Source organism: Centrocercus urophasianus, unplaced genomic scaffold (assembly GCF_019232065.1).
Source record: "Centrocercus urophasianus isolate 14NV4802_14NV808 unplaced genomic scaffold, USGS_Curo_1.0 seq_11, whole genome shotgun sequence".
Lineage (NCBI taxonomy): Eukaryota > Metazoa > Chordata > Aves > Galliformes > Phasianidae > Centrocercus > Centrocercus urophasianus.
Genome location: NW_024884253.1, coordinates 10,141,905 through 10,159,605, shown reverse-complemented (window position 1 = coordinate 10,159,605; position 17,701 = coordinate 10,141,905). Strand labels below are relative to the sequence as shown.

Below are 17,701 nucleotides of genomic sequence, written 5' to 3'. Positions count from 1 at the left end.
TAGATAAGAGCCTGTGTTTGATCTCTTTAGCTCACACTTCTTTATCTCTAGCCTAAACTGACTGATGTGATGAATGAACCAAACTCTATTCTTTTACCAGCTCCTATTTTTGATTTAATTCTTACAAGTCATGGAATAATGGAGTCATTAAGGTTGAAGGAGACCTCCAAGATCATCTTGTCTGTTAACCAATCAGCACTGTGCCCACTAAACCACGTCGCTCCGTACAGCACCTACACCTTCTTGGAATACCTCAGTGGATGCTAACTCCACCACCTCCCTTTGCAGTGCTTTCCAACGCTTCACCACTCAGGGTCCCACGTCCCGCCAGCGCGCATGCGCAGCTCCGCAAGGCAGCGGCGGGGTGCGCGGGATTCGGGGCGGCCCCGCTCATCCGTCACCACGGCAACTTCGATCTCCCGCCCCGCCCAACGGCGTCACATCGCCCTAGGATCCCGGCGCGCGCAAGCCCCGCCTTTCCCACGCTCGGATTGGTCGCCCGGCCATAGCGCCATCTCGGCATAGCACCGCCGATTGGTCGGACGAGGCTGAGGCACGGGGCGCGCGGTACCTACCAGGAGGCGGAGGCAGGCGCTCATTAGCATAGCCACGCCCCCTCGCCGCCGGTCCCCTCATCTCGCTTTCCCGTGAGGGGCGATCCCCGCCCGGTCCGGCTCTGCGGGGCGGCTCCCTCACCTCAGCTGCGGGGCGCGAAGGCCGCGGCGGCACCGCCCGGAGCGCAGCCGCCCCCGGAGCCGCGGAGAGGGCCGGGCACGGCGCTGAGGAGCCGCCCAGGGAGGCGGCGGCGAGGGGAAGCCTCCGAGCCGCGCGGGGAGCGGCTTCGTGAGCGTCGCGTGGGCATCGCGTGGGGCTGCGGTGCTGCGCTGAGCTCCGGGCCTTATGGAGACTGCTGGCTGCGCCGGTGGTGCCTGTGCCTGTAGGGCTCGGTGAGCTCCGCGGTGTCGCGCGGAGTTGCGTGTGACTGCCGTTGCTGCCGTCGCGGGGAAGCCTCTGTGTTTCTCTGTTTCTGTTATTCGTATATTACGTGAAAAGCCATTTTCGGAGCGTCAGCTGACGTCAGAACTCTGGGAAGCGCCCTCACCATGTGGACTTTCCTGGGCATCGCCTCCTTCATCTACGTGTACAAGAAGTGTGGAGACCTCATGAGCTACGCCAACAAGGAGGTGCTGCTCTCCGCCGCGCTCTTCTTCTCCCTGGGCCTGCTGCTCTCCTATCGCTACCACTTCCGTGCGCCCCGGCAGCAGCAGCAGCAGCAGAAGCCCCACCTGGGGATGCTCGCCCACGCTCTCTCTGCTCTGCCACTGGTGGGCTTCTTCTGGGCCAAACCTGCTGCGGGGTCTCAGCGAGTCGAGCAACCCAGATCCAGAAAGGTATGTTCAGGTTGGACGTGGTGCCTGAGTTGGGAGGCATTGCCTGCCTGTTGGCCCTTTGGAGTTGGCCTCGGTGAGGGCAGAGAAGGAAGGGCAGGGAGGGTTGTGCTTGCATCCTGTGTGACGGATGTGTCATGTTTTGCATTGGTTTTTGATGATGGAAGAAACAGTGAGATTTTATGAAGGTGAATGCAACGTGAGTATTCAAAGAAAATAACAAGGTAATGGGTTATTATGCTAGCAGAAGGGTATCTTCAATTGCCAGCCTGCTCTAGACGTTAGAAGAACATCACTTGTGAGGAACCACAGAGAGCTGGGACTTTTTGTCCAAGAGAAGAGAAGGCTCAGCAGATTCTCATCCATGCACACAGAGTTCTGAAGGTACAAAGAGGATGGAGCCAGGCTGCTCTCAGCAGTGCCCAGTGCAAGGACCAGAGGCAGTGAGCACAACTGGAGCATAGCATGTCCCACCTGAACACCAGGAGCACTTCTGTGCCATGCAAGTCCAGGTTGTCCAGGGGAAGCCTACTGGAGATCTTCTTGGAGATCTCCAAAAGTTGCCTGGATGCGACCCTGGGCCCTCTGCTCTGGGTGACCCTGCGGGAGCAAAGGCAAAGCCAGACAGACCCTGATGTCTCTGCCAGCCTCAGCCATTTTGCTATTCTGTGATCATCTTCCTCTTGTTTCTGGATAAAATGTATCCATTTCGATAGCAGGAGACACAGCAATATGGGAATTATCTTAAAGTGCTGCTTGTATAACCAGTTACAGAACCTGGCTTCGGTTAGCCAGCCTGTTCTACAGTGATAGCAGAGAGCACCAGGCTTTCAGCTGGAGTTTGGCAGGAGCCCTGCAATCTACCACCAGTAGGTGGATATGCATATTCAGTCCATCTCTAGGTCACACTGTTTGGCTCCCTGCCTGGGCACTTCTGGGCCTTTTCAGCTGGGTGCGGACTGCTTGCACAGAACAACTTGAAACTATTTTCGGATGCATGCCCTGTGGGTTTTAATGGTAAAAGCCTGCCTTTCCCCCAGTTTCTCGCTTTTTTTCAATGTCCTGCAGCTACTTTTACAATCCCTTGTTACATTGTAGCTAAAAACATTACACCATGCCGCCAGAAATCCTGGCTTTCGTATTTTTCGGAGTATTCATTTCACTGACGCGAACATGTTTTTACTGCTGTCAGCACTGCAGTGCTGAAGCATTTGTGGAAGAGTGAATTGGATTCAATTCAATCAGCTTAATAAGGTTAGAAGAATACATTTTCCAGTTGATGTAACAGTTTCTTTAATTGCTGAGTTCTCTGTGCAGTAGGGATGGATATGTAAGCTTTGATTTGTTACTTCATAGATAAGAACATGTGGCAGTTGTTTTACTGCCTTTCCTAGGAACTCAGCTTCCAGCATATGTGATACTAACGTTGTATTGATGTTTGGCTGAGATCAGGAGGGAAGTTTTAATCAAGTGTGTCTGCTTGTTTCTTTTCCCTACCTGATTTTTGTTGCATTACTGTATGGGAACTGCTGAATTGTGGCCTGAACCTCTCTGACTGATCACCTGAGGCCGGCAATGAGTCAGCCATGGGAGCACAGGTGAAGGCAATTCACCTGTGCTGCTGGAAGGGGTGAAGCCTGTCTGCACCTCTCCTAGACCCATTTAAGAGCTGACTGCCAGTGGGGAAGGATCTCTGCTGGAGATCCCTTCTTTTGGAGTTTTCCAGCAAGCCAAGGACAAGGGTGAGCCCTGCATCTGTTCTTTTTGGGGTAATCTGCTTAGCTAAACTCTCTTGTATATTTCTTAATTACAACAGCTGTATATTCATTGATTATACAATTATAGAGTACAACTGATTTTATTTTAAACAAAGCTAACCTGGAAGATGCCATCCATCCATCAGTAGGCTCTCGGTCTGCTGGATGAAAGTAGAACTAGTCCAAAGTCAAACCCATGCAAAAGTTATGGTACACATACATCAATACATCTAACTTTGGATTTTTCTTTTTACAGGGTAAAATAGAAGTAAATGTCTCAGATATGCACCTGACAGAGGCTGCTTCAGTTACAACATCATTGCCCCAGAATGATCCAGAAGTTATCATTGTGGGTTCAGGTGTCCTTGGGTCTTCCTTGGCCACGGTGCTTGCCAGAGATGGAAGAAAAGTGACTGTAATAGAGAGGGATCTGAAGGAGCCTGACAGGATAGTTGGAGAATTGTTGCAGCCTGGCGGTTTCAATGCACTTAAAGACTTGGGTCTTGAAGGTGAGTGCATTTCAAACTGTGTATGTATATATAGATAAATATAAAACAACAGTTACTGCTCTCAGTTATGCTTTTAGATAAGGCAAGCCATATCTAAAATGCAGGAAAAATGAAGAAATGCAGTATCTACAATGAGTAAAAGGAATAATTGCTCGTGTGTTTCCAATCTATTTTTAAGAGTGTGTTTTTCACACAAAGGGTGGTGAGGCACTGGAACAGGTTGCCCAAGGAGGCTGTGGATGCCCCATCCCTGGAGGCATTCAAGGCCAGGCTGGATGTGGCTCTGGGCAGCCTGGTCTGCTGGTTGGCGACCCTGCACACAGCAGGGGGTTGAAACTAGATGGCCATGGTGGAGCTTTTCAACCCAGGCCATTCTATGAAGATTCTATGATATTCTTTCCTCAACGTATTTTGATTAGGATAATTGGATTTCATGTGAAGAAATATTTTAAATAAGTCTTTTAAAAGCTTTCTTTAACTCATCTGCTGGCTTTTTTTTGTTTGTTTTTGCAGATACAGTACAAGGTATCGACGCACAAACGGTGAATGGTTACATCATTCATGACCTAGAGAGCAAGTCGGAGGTAGAAATTCCTTTTCCAACATCTGAAGATGGCCGTGTGGTGAGCGGAAGGTCCTTCCATCACGGCCAGTTCATCATGGGGCTCCGAAGGGCAGCCATGGCAGAGCCCAAGTGAGTTCTGTGTGCTGCTCAGTGTCACAGCCTGGGTGCTGGAGTGTTGTTCCCTGTGTGAGATTCCTTGGCTGTTTCTTTGTGCCCCAGCACAGCAGCTCCAGTGGGCAAGGCTGAGAGAAAGCAACAGCTGAAGTTGCTTGTTCTGTTTTTGTAGACACATTTATGAATGGAATATACTTCTTACGTTAGCCTTCGAGGCAAGTTAATTTTTAAATTCATGGGAGCAAAGGCTTTAACTAGAAGAGGTACTGGCTTGTCCCTATGAGAGAGCAGCCTTGAGCCTACAAAGCTGATTCTCTTAGGCCTGTTATTGGGTTTGATATTTTACCAGAAGCACTGACCTCAGGGTGCAGTGCACAGAACTTCTTTTGCCAAGAAATGTGTGATATAACTTGGTGTCGTTTCTATCAGATATGTTGTCTGCAGTGCCAGGAATCTTCTACGTTTGCATGTTCTGTAATTTTTTTTTATGGCTAACAAGAGCAAAATAGCTAGGAAGGGACACTAAATAATGGGAGAGAGCTACTCCCAACAGTTGTACAATCCTAAAGATGCATCCTATTCTTAATGAAATAAAGAATGGTTGATATTTCCTTCTATTAAAAGAGAGGAGGAGGAAACATTTCAAAAAACAAATAGATTCTAGATGCTGCTTCTGAAGGGTGTTTTGTGTTTTTTCCCATCAGTAATGCTTATAAGGGAAATACAGAAGGTACTGTCTTCTTACTTTACGCATGTATTCTGAAGTGGAAAATTCTTTATTTTATCATATCTTATATCCTATGAATCAGTAGCACTAGAAGACAGCAACTGTGCAGCACAGTTAAAATCAATGCTGACTGCATTTAATAGCTATAAAAGCTAAAGCTTTCTTGGTTACGGCTTCAACTTCAGTGAAATTTGGGCACCTCAGCACATGGAGAACTCCATGAGCAATACAGAAATCCTGCAGCAGAAATTTACAAAAGCTGATGTTTGAGTCTTGAGTTCAGCCCTTACCTTTCTTCCACTCTTTATTCATTTCTTGTATGTTTTCTTCCCATTGTAATGATAGCAAAGGAAACTGCATGTTATGTCAAGGCCCAAGAGAGATGAAATACTCTTCGTAATGCTGTGAAGCTTTGTTTTTCATCTCAGAACTTGTGAAAATATAGGGAGTAATGACTGCTGAATGCTTTCTCTTCATCTGTTTTAGATAACATGAACTTCTTTCAGATGAGTAAAATTAATTCTGCAGAGGAAAAAGGTGGGGTGTCATTAGTTAGTGATTTTTATAGTGGGTTAGAACCAGAATAGGAAATAAGCACTTAGTTAAATTATGGCTATAAAAGAAATATAGAAGCCAGTAAGACCTGCAGAATGCTGATTCAACTGCTATTAACCTGGTAGGTTGGTACATACCCTTGCTGTTGAACTTCCTGTTAGGCATGTTTTCAATTGCTTTGTTACCTTTGAGGGCCTGAACTCTCAGGCTGTCTTATTCTCATATGGAACTTCATCTGATTTCTCTAAGTTTTTGTATTCCATGTGGATGTGAAAACATTTGTGAAGTAGAGAGGCGTGTTCGTTCTGAGCTGCAGGGTCTGAACTGCTGGGATTGTGTCTAACAGCTCAGATCCAACAAGAGGTTGAAGTGGAAAGAGATACGATCTGTGAAACCCAAACAGCCAAAATTGGAGATAGATGCAAGGGATGCTCAGTTTGGAGTCTGATCATAAGTACTGTCAGAGCTTTGTCCTAAACAGGACGGGTTATTGAGGACTATTCTGTGTCAGTTAGGGACCTCGCGCTTACATGTGAAGTATTGAAGTGCTACTTTGGATCTTGCTTCTGCCCTCTGCGTGGGGTTTCAGCCTTTGTGTTCCCTCAGTCTGCTCTGCTGGACAGAGGGAAGTGCTCAGGGGGCTGATTGCTGGCTGCTTGTACGTGTCAGACTCCTCTCTGCTCATCTCCTTTGGCCAGGGAATGCCTAAAGCAAAAGCAGGGGTTCTGCTTGGTGGCAGGGTGTTTATGTTAAGCATTATAGCTTTAGAATAGTCTCAAACGTCAAGCCAAATGGCAGCGTGGAACAGAAGCTAATGGCAAGCAGTGTTTGATATTTAATGTGGCTCCAAAAAGAGCTGAAGGATCTTTGTGTTGCATTTAGAGAGAATATCGTGGCAGAGACAAGGTTATTGAAAATGACATTTTCCTTCTGTGCCTGATACAATGAAATGTTGGCATCCTTAATCCTCCTACCTCCTCTTCTAAATCCTGCTTTATTTCAGTGCAAAATTCATTGAAGGAACTGTGACACAGCTGCTTGAAGAAGATGATTGCATAGTGGGTGTTCAGTACAAGGACAAAGAAACTGGGGATACTAAGGTGAGACAGTTTTCAGTTCTGATCTTTGTTTAACTACTGTGAAAATAGAGTTAAGTGTGTATAGCATTTGAAAAGCAATGCTACTTCAGAGCTCTGGTGCAGAAATCTGTAACTGCCAGAGAGGTGAAGCTTTAATGAAGGGAGATTGCTTCCTTGTGGGTGCAGTCCTATCGTATGGAAATTCTTGTTGTAACTCCTACTGTTGTTTTGATAACAGTTCAGTTCTCCAGAGGCACTATTGTTTTTGGTGTGGTTTTTTTTTTCCCCTAAATAATCCATATGTTTGGAGCTTAAAGTATTTCCAAGTAACCAATGGAAGAAATAATACGTTCAGAGTTGTGCTTTGGCTGTGTAAAAACAATCATGTTTCAACATATGCTGCCTCTGTTGGGTAAGGTGTCTGAAAGTCAGGAGGTAGGTGCCTGCTCATAGAGATGCTCTGCCCAGTCATCTCTTGGGTCACACAAGGAGAGTTCTGACCTGTTTTAATTGCATCACTGGTTTGATTGTTCTTTGCCTCAGCTAAGGCAAAATGCTGGCTAAATTCTGAGAAATTGAGTGAACTTATAATAGCTTTAGGAGAAACCTATGCAGGTAGGACATATGTACTGGAGTTGTGGATACACTCTCTAAAAAAGCCAAACAAAAACAAAACAAAACAAAAAAAAAAAAAAAAAAAACACTTTAAAATTACTCCTCCAAGAGGGAGGAGGAGTAATAAGGCTGCTCAGGCAAAAGGCATTGCAGTCCCCAGGATGTGCTAGGAGTGGGGAGCTGTAAGACAGCTGAGGAGGAACACCATCCTTAACTCCTTGTGAGGTAGCTGGGAGCTTTATGCATCCATGGATTTCATTGCAATAATTGTAAGTACAGCTTGTTTGGCTAGATTAGACTGACAGTGTTCTAACCTGTGCTATTTCTGAGAGCATGGGTGTTGTTCTTAGGGCCTTGAGGCTCCTGTCTGTACAGAGATGATAAGCAAATTCACTGAGTGCTGGAGTTCTGTGTCTGGAAAGAGTTGAATTATTTGCCAGCCTAGAGAGCCTCTTTTATAGCAGTGTAGCACCAAGAGGAACCTGTTCCAGGCATGGATGTACACTAGCATTGCTGGCTCACCAAATGCTTCTGTCCAACAATGAACTATTTTCCAGAGGTGCCAATGAAACATGGCATGCTTTTTCCTGAAAGCTTCAAAGGAAAATTGATTTTGTTTTCTGCTCCTGCCAAGGCCAAAGACTAATGCTCATCATAAATCTGCAGTCATTATGTACTCTGATTTATCTGCAAACGACAACAAGAAAGCTGTAGAAGGAATCATCCATCTCTAAATGCTTTCTAGTTCTTTTCTCACAGTATCATACAAATAAAATGCTTATTAATAATCTGAAGAATTTTTTCCGTGTTTGTAAACAGTGTATGTATTAAACATTAGGAATTTGTGCATATCTTCAAGCTGAACCTAATCCATTTATCTTATTTTTTTCTCTCTGTACCTGTTATTTCTGTTTATAGCACCTAAGGATGGTGAGAACTGCTCTCAATTTGCTGCTTGTTCTTTTAAGAAAGATCTGGGCACTTTTGGTACACTTTTTACACTAAAACGTTCTAGACTTGTTGCTTATGTGTGATTCTTTTGTTTATTCCTGCAGAGCATTATGGGCTGAACATAGCAATCACTCTGCTTTTCTGGTCTGTTTTATCCAATTCTGGCACAGACCCTGTAGCTATGTTACGTGACTGCATGTCTAGGAGAAGCTGATTATTGCTTTGAAGAACATCTGATGTGCAATTGGAAAGGAGGGCTTGTGAGTTATTTCCAACTGTTGTGGAAAAGAGAAGGAAAATGCCCTATCTTCTTCTTTGTCTTACACTGCAGGAACTTCATGCACCGCTGACAGTTGTAGCTGATGGACTTTTCTCCAAATTCAGAAAAAACCTGGTCTCCCAAAAAGTCACTGTTTCATCCCATTTCGTTGGTTGCATTCTGAAGGTAACTTTTGTGTGTAACTTGAGGATCTGTATTTCTTCATACGTCTGTAATGCTGTGTTATCTGTTTGCATGCAGCAGCCTCTGCCCTCTTGGTGGTGGCCCACAGCTGTTGGTGCTGCTGTGAGCCAGTGGCCCTGTGGTGGCTCAGCACACTGTTGGTGACCTGAGTGTGTTGGCTCTGCTGGGGTCACTGGACTCCACACTTTTTGGAAACCTTCCACACAATTTCTTCTCTTTGTGGCCTGTTTTCTGCTTGGCTGCTCCTTCCATCCACACCTGTGGTTCCACCCACCTCCTGTAGAGCCTATTTATGTGGACTCACACAGAAGGGGCGTATGGTAGGGCTTTATAAATTAATAAAAGTTGCATACATGGCCTTTTGCAGACTTTGGAACAAGAAATACTTTAATCAAATACAACTGCAGGTAGCATTGTAGAAGTTTACGTGGGGAATGTGTCTATGAAAGATTTAAGTAGTCTTGTTAAAGACAACTATTGATGCTTTGTTATAAGGACTGTCCTGAGCTCCAGTCTGAGATGTTTTCCCATAGAATCAGCTGTTCTGTCCATTTCTGTGTTGCACTGAGAAATGCTTGGGAATTTGCATCTGTGGTTTTTTAACTTTGAAGTTATTGGTGTCTGCTCTGTCCCACCTCTAGCTGAACTTACTGTCTCAGATTTAGCATATGTGATAGAGTTGCTTTCAGCTCTTCAAATATTTATATTACCAGATCATTTTTTCTAAGAGGATATTGTGGTTAGAAGTTAGATTAATACCAAAATCTACTCTTAAAGCCAGCATGTAAGTGTATAATTTCTCTGTAGTTGAGCAAGAGAGGGTTAAACCAGCTGGATAACCTGGATTATTGTGTCTGGTTCTGGAGCCCACAACACAAGAAGGACCTGGAGCTGTTGGAGCAGATCCAGAGGAGGACCATGAAGATGGTCAGAGAGCTGGAGCACCTCCTGTGTGAGAACAGACTGAAAAAGCTGGGGCTGTTCAGACTGGAGGAGAAAAGGCTCTGGGGGGCCTTCCAGTACCTGAAGGGTCCAGTGAGACTGCGGATGCTCCCTCTCTGGAAGCATTCAAGGCCAGGCTGGACAAGGCTTTGAGCAACCTGATCTAGAGGGAGGTGCCTGTGCCTATAGCAGGGGTTGGAGCTGGATGACCCTAAAGGTCCCTTCCAACCCAAACCATTCTATAACTTTGTGATTAACTTTCAGCATAGCTACTTGAAACTGTGCACCAGCCCAACTAGGCTTGTTGGTGGGAATACTGAAGGGGAAAAAAAAATAGTTTCAACACCTTGCATAAGCCTGTTTTTGCTCTTAGTGCTCTATTTTATATAGCCCTAATGTTTGCATTAGAAGATGTCTCTGTAAGACTAGAGAGAGTGGTAGGACTAGAGGGAATGGCCTCGAACTGCACCAGGGGAGGTTCAGGCTGCATGTTAAGAAATACTACTTATCCAAAAGAGCGGTCAGGTGCTGCAATGGGCTGCAGGGAGGTGGTGGAGTCACCGACCCTGGAGGTGCTCAAGGAATGTTTGGATTTTGTGTTGAGGGAGGTGGTTTAGTGAGAGCTATTGGTGATAGGTGGATGGTTGGACTGGGTGATCTTGTAGGTCTGTTCCAACCTTGGTGATTCTATGTTACTCTGGGTATAGGTGCTTTCACTAGCTTGTGTTAAGACAGTGACATTCATTTTTTCCCCACAGTTTTCTTGTTGCTAAGGCACTTGTTCAGAGGGTGAAAATCATGAGTTTTAGGTGCAAGCTAGCAGCTCTGGGTAAAACCAATTGTTTATACTCAAAAAGCATACTCACGCTGTGTCCCTCCCAGCAGATGGGGTACTTTGTAACCAGCTGCCTGAATGCCTTCAGGATCTGTAAGGTTAAGTGAGAAAGCATGAATGTACGTTGGTAGCTGGTCTGCTGTAGCCAACTCAGGTTGGCTTTGCCTTGCCTTCCACGGCTGCTGCAGTAACTGTTGGATTAACAGCAGAAATAAGGGAGAATGAACAAAACCCTGCAGAACTTCTACCAGGCACAGTCTGAGTTGGAGGAGCTTCAGCACTTTCTGTGTCCTTAGCCCTACAATTATCTATCGCTACTTGAGTGCCTCCTCTTTCTCTTCTTCTGGAAACTTGATAAGCCTGAGGAGCAGCTGTAAGGTGCTGGGAGCCTGTGATTTTTTTCCCTTGGGGTTCTCTACACTACAGACTACTGTACTTCATTCCTTTCCGTAATTTTCTTTATGGAAGTAAAAATGATCTCATGGAAAGCTTCTGCATTCTTTTTTTTTTTTTTTTTTTTTTCTTGAAAACATGCTGTTTTGAAAGGGGAAAAAAATGATACAACCTTACTATGAAACAGGATTTTATTTGAAGTGCCAGAGAATGGTTTTGTGTATCTGAAGTTTAATATCTCTTCATTATTTGATTTCAATCCTTCTCCCACTTCTTTTGAAGGATGCACCACAGTTTAAAACTAACTATGCCGAACTTGTTCTGGCTAAAACTAGTCCAGTGTTAATCTATCAGATTTCTTCAACTGAGACTCGAGTCCTTGTTGATATTCGAGGAGAAATGCCAAAGAACCTGAAAGAATATATGCTTGAGAGCATTCATCCCCAACTGCCTGGTGAGTCTGGTCTGTTGGTTTGCTTTATCTTCAGAGTTCACTGTCTCAATAACTGTTCTCCCTTCTTGGATGACACGTCACAGAGCAGATTATTTGGCTGGCCTTATGAGTTAGGAGTTTGGAAGGATTATGCCTCTGAGAAGAGGCTCCAATGAGTTGTGAGCAAATTATTTAAGGCTCTACCAAGTAAGTGTAACCAAAGAACCTTGGTTTTTGCAGATCACCTTAAGGAACCATTTCTAATAGCAGTTCAGAATGATCGTTTAAGGACTATGCCAGCCAGCTTCTTACCTCCTTCAGCTGTTAACAAGAAAGGTGTGTATTATGAAGTAAAGCAGATGGAGGGAAGGCATTCGAAACTTGTTGGACTTAAGGCTGTGTTCTCATAGATGTGTGTTTGTTGCTGAGTACAGTTACCTTATTCTGTTATTGAAAATACATTTGAAAATGCATGTTGGCACAATTCAACAGTAATGTTTATATTGCTGCAAGACTTCAAATCACTCTCTGCTTTGTTTTTAATTTTAAATAACTCAGTGGGTCGTGCTTTTAGGTGTTTGGTCTCTTTATGATGGGAGGAAAATGGAGAAAAATAAAAATGGCCTTGAATTTTGTGTCCGTTCTTTGACACGCGTGTGTATGCATAAGGGAATTGAGATTTTTAAATCTGTTAAAGCCGTGCTCCCTTCTATTTCTTGTTCTTTCTCTTCAGTTTCTAGTTGTTGTTCCTGGTGGCAATGAATTCTCAATAAGCTGAGAAACAAAGTACAGGGTTTGAGTGCTAAGATGATATGGTAGTTGTGCAGTAGTTCACTCATCTTTTCTTCTATCTAGGAGTTCTTCTGTTAGGAGATGCGTATAATATAAGGCACCCTCTTACTGGTGGAGGAATGAGTGTTGTTTTAAACGATGTCAAAATATGGAGAAGCTTGCTTCAGGATATTCCAGATCTTTATGAAGATTCTGACATTCTTAAGGTGAAACTTTATTTATTTTGACTTAGCTTAGACAAACTTGGTTCCACTTCAGATGATGCAGTCTAAGTTGGATACACCTGAGGGATGTGGAAGTTATTTCTGAGGCACAGCTGTTCTCAACTCTTCAGATAAAAAAATCACATCAGGCATTTTCACTGAGCAGAGCTGTGATTTGTGAGTGCTGTGGCTGTGGGGCAGACTGCTAGGATGGTATCTGATCTGTTCCCACACTGGTATTGTGGTTTTTAGCATATGATTTGCTCAAGCAGACTGGATTTGAACCATCACCTCGTGCGAGTTGAATTTGGAGTAATGAAATCTTCTCAATGATGTTCTGTGTTTCCTAATTTTGTTCCTTTTGCAGGCCAAAAAAGCATTTTACTGGTCAAGAAAGAAGTCTCATTCTTTCGTAGTGAATATTCTTGCCCAGGCACTGTATGAACTTTTTGCTGCTACAGATGGTAAATATGTGTATTTTTAAATAACTTCTGATGAATTAATATTTGTTGAATTAAAAATCTCTGGAGGGCATGTGTGTTGGTATGTAAGCATACACACATATATTCATGTACATTCATGTATCTAAAATGCCCTGATCAAAGGATTTTAATGAGTTAGCTTGAGTTGTCTTCCCAGTTAGTTCTAGCGTTGTGTAAACCAAGCTATAGCAACCCAAAGGGCATCTGGAGTTACTATTTAATACACAAAACACTGGGTAACTTAAATCAATTGTTCTTGTGTCAGCATTCGGGAATCTGTGGCTTCTCTATAAAATCCTGTAAAATCAGGTTGAAATCTAACTGAATTTCACAGCAGCAGCTGCCAAAATGCTGAAGTCTTTGATTTTTATATCACTGTTATATATGCTCAAAATTTTTCAGTATCTGTTGACTGTATTTGTGAGTGATTTCAATTTTGTTTTGTAGATTCCTTGCACCAGCTAAAGAGAGCCTGTTTCCACTACTTCAGACTTGGTGGAGAATGTGTCTCAGGTCCTGTTGGATTGCTATCTGTGTAAGTTCAGCATATCTGTAATAGCTGGTGTGAACCAGATCAAGTTGTGAACCTCTGTTAGATTCTTTACAGCCAGTCTGTCAGTTCTGTGGGGAGAATGCTCCATGTGAGGCAGTGTTTTTAGGATTATACTGAACTTTGAAGCTCTGTTAGGAGCTTTGAATGCTTTCTTTTTTTTAGCTGTTTAAAAATGCCTCTGCAAACTGGAGAGACACTGGAATGGGTTGCCCAGTGAGGCTGTGGATGCCCCTTCCATGGAAGCATTCAAGGCCAGGCTGGTTGGGACTTTGGGCAACCTGCTCTAGCCGTTGGCAATCCTGCCCATGGCAGAGGGTTGGAACTAGATGATCTTTAAGGTCCTTTTCAACCCAGGCCTGTGATTCTATGACAAATGGGTGGGAGTTAGTGTGGGCCCTTCTGCTCATTCAAACAGAGGAGCTGGTGGAGATGTTTCGTGCTTGACAAGATGAGAGTAATGATGGATGAGGTCTCCCACAGATGAGCAAAAGGAACAGAGAAGCAAGTACCTGTCAAGATCTTCTGAATGCTCCCTTCAAGCTGGAGAATGCTCAGTAAATTGCTCTTTGAACATGTAAGGATGTGTCCGTTTGTCTCTTTGGAAAGAGAGCTAAAGCTGCTGGGGTCGGTGCAGGCTTACCTGGGAGTTGATAAGGACAGATTCAGTCTACTGGCATTGAAGAGAAAGCAGAGGTGTCTGTTGACCACAGTGCAGAATGGAATGCAGGTGTGCAGCAGCTCCAAGACAGGCAGGGCTTGTTCACAGCTGAGACAGCAGGACCGCAGCTGCCTTAATCAGAGCGGTTGTGCTGTGCAAAGAGCCCAACCTGGGAACTGAAGGCTTGTCTGTGCTTTTTTAAATCCTGTTAATTTACATGTGCTATGTCTTGTTTTTAAACAGGCTATCTCCTAAACCAATGGTGCTGATCGGCCACTTCTTTGCCGTGGCGTTGTACGCCGTTTACTTCTGCTTTAAGTCAGAGCCGTGGATCACCATGCCTCGAGCCTTCTTCAGTAGCGCAGCTGTCCTTTACAGGAGTTGCTCTATCATATTTCCACTTATTTACTCTGAAATGAAGTCCCTCATCTATTGAAGTCCAAGGGGATATGACTGGACAAAGAAAACGTGAAGATCACGACGCCTTGAAAATCTTTGGACGTGTACTGCTTAATAATATTGTGTCATGTTTTCTTCTCTTCGAAATGCGATGTCCTTGATCGGGATTTGACTTAGTTTTGGTTTTGTGGTTATATACATATATATTATATGTAAATATTCTTTTCTTTGCAATTAAAGCTCAAAGAGGAGTTAGCTGTTTACAAGGACCGTAAGGAGGTGTTTGCATATTGCCAGGTCTGTCAGAATTTTCATTCCTCGCTTCATCCATTGCAGAGTGCACCACTAATATTAATAAACTGAAAAGTGAAAACTGTAAACCGCATGCTGCTATTATCCTTCATGCTTCTTTCTGCTCAGTAGCTCCATAGGCTTCCTTTGTTTCTGTGAAATACTGTAAGAAAATTCCTGATTTGGGCCATTTCATGAGGATTTGCCTCTGTTCTCTTTCAGTTGCAGCTGAGGTACTGTTATACCAATGCTTTGAAGGACACTGCAAATGACTGCAGATGCTGCAATGTCACCATGTCTGCAGCATTACGTGCTTTTGCAAATGCCATGTGTAGGGCTCTCCTGAAAGTGTTCTTTACACCAGAACCATTTGAAGCAAGTAATAACCAAAGCATGCTCGTGGTGGTTGCTGCACCCAGGTACTGAAAGCACGCGTTTTGTTGGAAATTTCTTCCCATCTCACTTTGTTTTAAAAACTGAGTTTTGTTTTACTTGGTTTGTGTGCAAGTGAAGGTTAATACTGCCACTGACTTAAGCACAGCAACCAGCCATCTACTGGAACAACTGGAATGCGGGCTGTTTCCAGTAGGCACTCTTTAACATTACCTTGGAAGGTTGTGAGAAGTACAATTCAAGTGTCCTTTTAATACTTGAAATATATCTTTTCCTGTAGATACTACAGCAGGCTACTTGAGAGTTTGTGTTTTACTACTGGGCAATATTCCTCCTTCACCACTTTGCTTTTCTTTGTTCTTGTGTTCTTCCATTTTCCCTTTTGTGCGGTTGCTTTGTGTATCACCACGTGGCTGTCATATTCTGGCTTGCCAAACCAGCAGTGTGTCAGTATGGTCTAGAGAGCAGCAACACATTGTGTTCTTTTGTACTTAAAAACTTGGACTGTATGTTTTGGAAATGACAGATTGCATAAGCTGTATATAAATACACATTCTGTGTTGGATGGGGGGAAGAAATCTGTGGAAAAGATTTTTTTTTTTTTTTTTTTTTAGTGTTTTATTCAATGGAGATTTCAAATGACCAAGACTTCTCCAGATGAGACAAAAATGTGTATATTTTTCTAACCATGATCACTTTTGATATCTGTGTCACTTTGATACCTATAGGCATGTTCACTGAGCATGCAGACTTCAGATTTCAGGTACCGTTATTTATGGTAACTCAATGATGCCCCTGGTGAGGGGAGGCAAAATTTTTGGCACTTATACAAGTGTTTCCAGAGCTTGTGACAACTTTGGGAAGATTGGCTGCTCTTACATTTCCTATTTCTAATATTATTTACGGTCAGTCTCTTTCAGTTCAAAGATAAACAATCTTGAGCCAAATACACACCCTCAGCTAACTTAAATAAAATGTTATACCTGTAGATTTCTTGTGTATCTCTGGATGATGACTTCAATTGGGTCTTGACTTACCAGGAAATACCAGTGTGCTTAAAAGTGCTTAAATGCATACACAATTTTTTTTCCTGAAGCCAATGCCTGGCTCAGTGTCCTGCTGATCAGGCTAAATATCACTGGTTGAAAACTGCAGAGGAGAGAAAGATCTTGACTGCATGTCTGTGCAAGAGCAAAGTATCGTGGTTTCAGAAAGAGTTCCTGAGCCAAATGTGGGCAAAAGAAGTAAAGCTGCTGGTTAGGGAGCAACGTCCACAGGTAGGAGCAAGGTAAGGTGCCCTCTCTGCCCAGAAGTGCTACAGAAGCTCATTTGTAGGTGGAGTTGATTCAGGCATGACAGCGTTGCATTTTTTGGAGGTAATGGGAGAAACTTGTTTGGTGATGGTGAAGTGTTTTGGGTCTTTTGTTTTGCTTTTTTGTCCTTGATTTTTCTTTTTATTTGCTTTAAGTGTGCACTTCACCAGAAAATGGGGGTGAAGAGGCTTCTTAGTTTCATCTTTTAAAAAGAATCAGCTGCTATGCGGGTGTGCGGTGTTGGGTTCCATGCGAGGAGTGATTCCTCTGTTCTGGGTTCATGTTTGATGCCTGCTTCAACAGTGGTAGTTTTCTTTCCCCCCCATTCCCTCTTATCACCTGATACAGAGTGCTTGATTAGCTTTGGACCAGCTGCTGAGTTTGGAGTTCATACCTTGATTGCCTTTCTGACAGCAGTAGTACAATGAGATGTTAGAAGTCTCAGATATTATAGTGCCTCTCTGGGGTGGTGCATGAACAGAGCCTTAAATATTGTGTTCTGCAGCTTCAGGAAAGAGAAGTGCATCATTTCCTGTAGATGTGAATGAAGTGTTAACACCTGAGGAGCACTGGAAGCTTTACACTTAGAGCTGTCACACTGCTACCTGCGGTGTGTTTGGGGAGGGAGCAAGTACCAGCAGGCAGCAATTGCTGTTCCTGATCTGTATTGCCCAAGCTCTGCTGAATACTGATTTGGTTTTGAACAGGTACTCTTGAGTTGGCTTACCATCGGGTCGTGACAATGTGTGTGCAACAGCAGCAGTGTTGGGGGGGGTTTCCAAACATCTGTGGAAATCTGGGAGGAAAATAAAGGAGCAGAGGAAGAGTTAAAATGGATTGCTCCATTTTGTGCAATGAACAGCAGCGTTTAAGTTATCCAAGGTACTAAAAGGAAAAGTTGATGGGGTGTTTTAAGAAGTAACTGAACACCATTGCTAACTGTAAGCAAAGTAGCATAAAGCAGAAACAGATGCCCAGGTGTCCAGCTGTAAGTGCTCAGGAATGAGACCCTGCAGTCTCCAAGGCCCTTCCTGAGCTGCTCAGTTTGCAGCAGCAGCCAATAAGGGAATGGGAGGCTGGGAGTTGTCAGTGAAGGAATAAAGGAGAAAAAATCATGGGAAACACAACTAAGCATGGAATGAGCCTTTGCACCAGCAGCTGTGTGCTACAGCAGGAGCATGAGATGCTCCAGGCTTTGCTGGGGGTGTTTTCAGAGGCTCAAGAGATGTGAAGAGAGCATGTGAACCAGGCTTCAAGCACATCTGTAATCCATGCACTGAAATACGATGCT

General features: G+C 43.9%; 1 protein-coding gene across 2 annotated transcripts; it reads left to right on the top strand.

The window, feature by feature from the left end:
* Positions 1 to 875: 875 nt before the first annotated feature.
* SQLE (squalene epoxidase) lies at positions 876 to 14,793 on the top strand. Of its 2 annotated transcripts, none has more exons than XM_042839770.1 (11): positions 876 to 1,391; positions 3,402 to 3,654; positions 4,168 to 4,348; positions 6,619 to 6,715; positions 8,592 to 8,705; positions 11,176 to 11,347; positions 11,567 to 11,662; positions 12,182 to 12,324; positions 12,689 to 12,785; positions 13,251 to 13,338; positions 14,258 to 14,793. In XM_042839770.1, the coding sequence occupies exons 1-11, from the start codon at positions 1,104 to 1,106 to the stop codon at positions 14,448 to 14,450; spliced, it is 1,722 nt and encodes a 573-aa protein (XP_042695704.1). In that variant the 5' UTR covers positions 876 to 1,103; the 3' UTR covers positions 14,451 to 14,793. The 2 variants fall into 2 exon arrangements, with proteins under 2 accessions (XP_042695704.1, XP_042695705.1); XM_042839771.1 differs by lacking the exon at positions 876 to 1,391 and adding an exon at positions 3,049 to 3,130.
* The last annotated feature ends 2,908 nt before the right edge of the window (positions 14,794 to 17,701 follow it).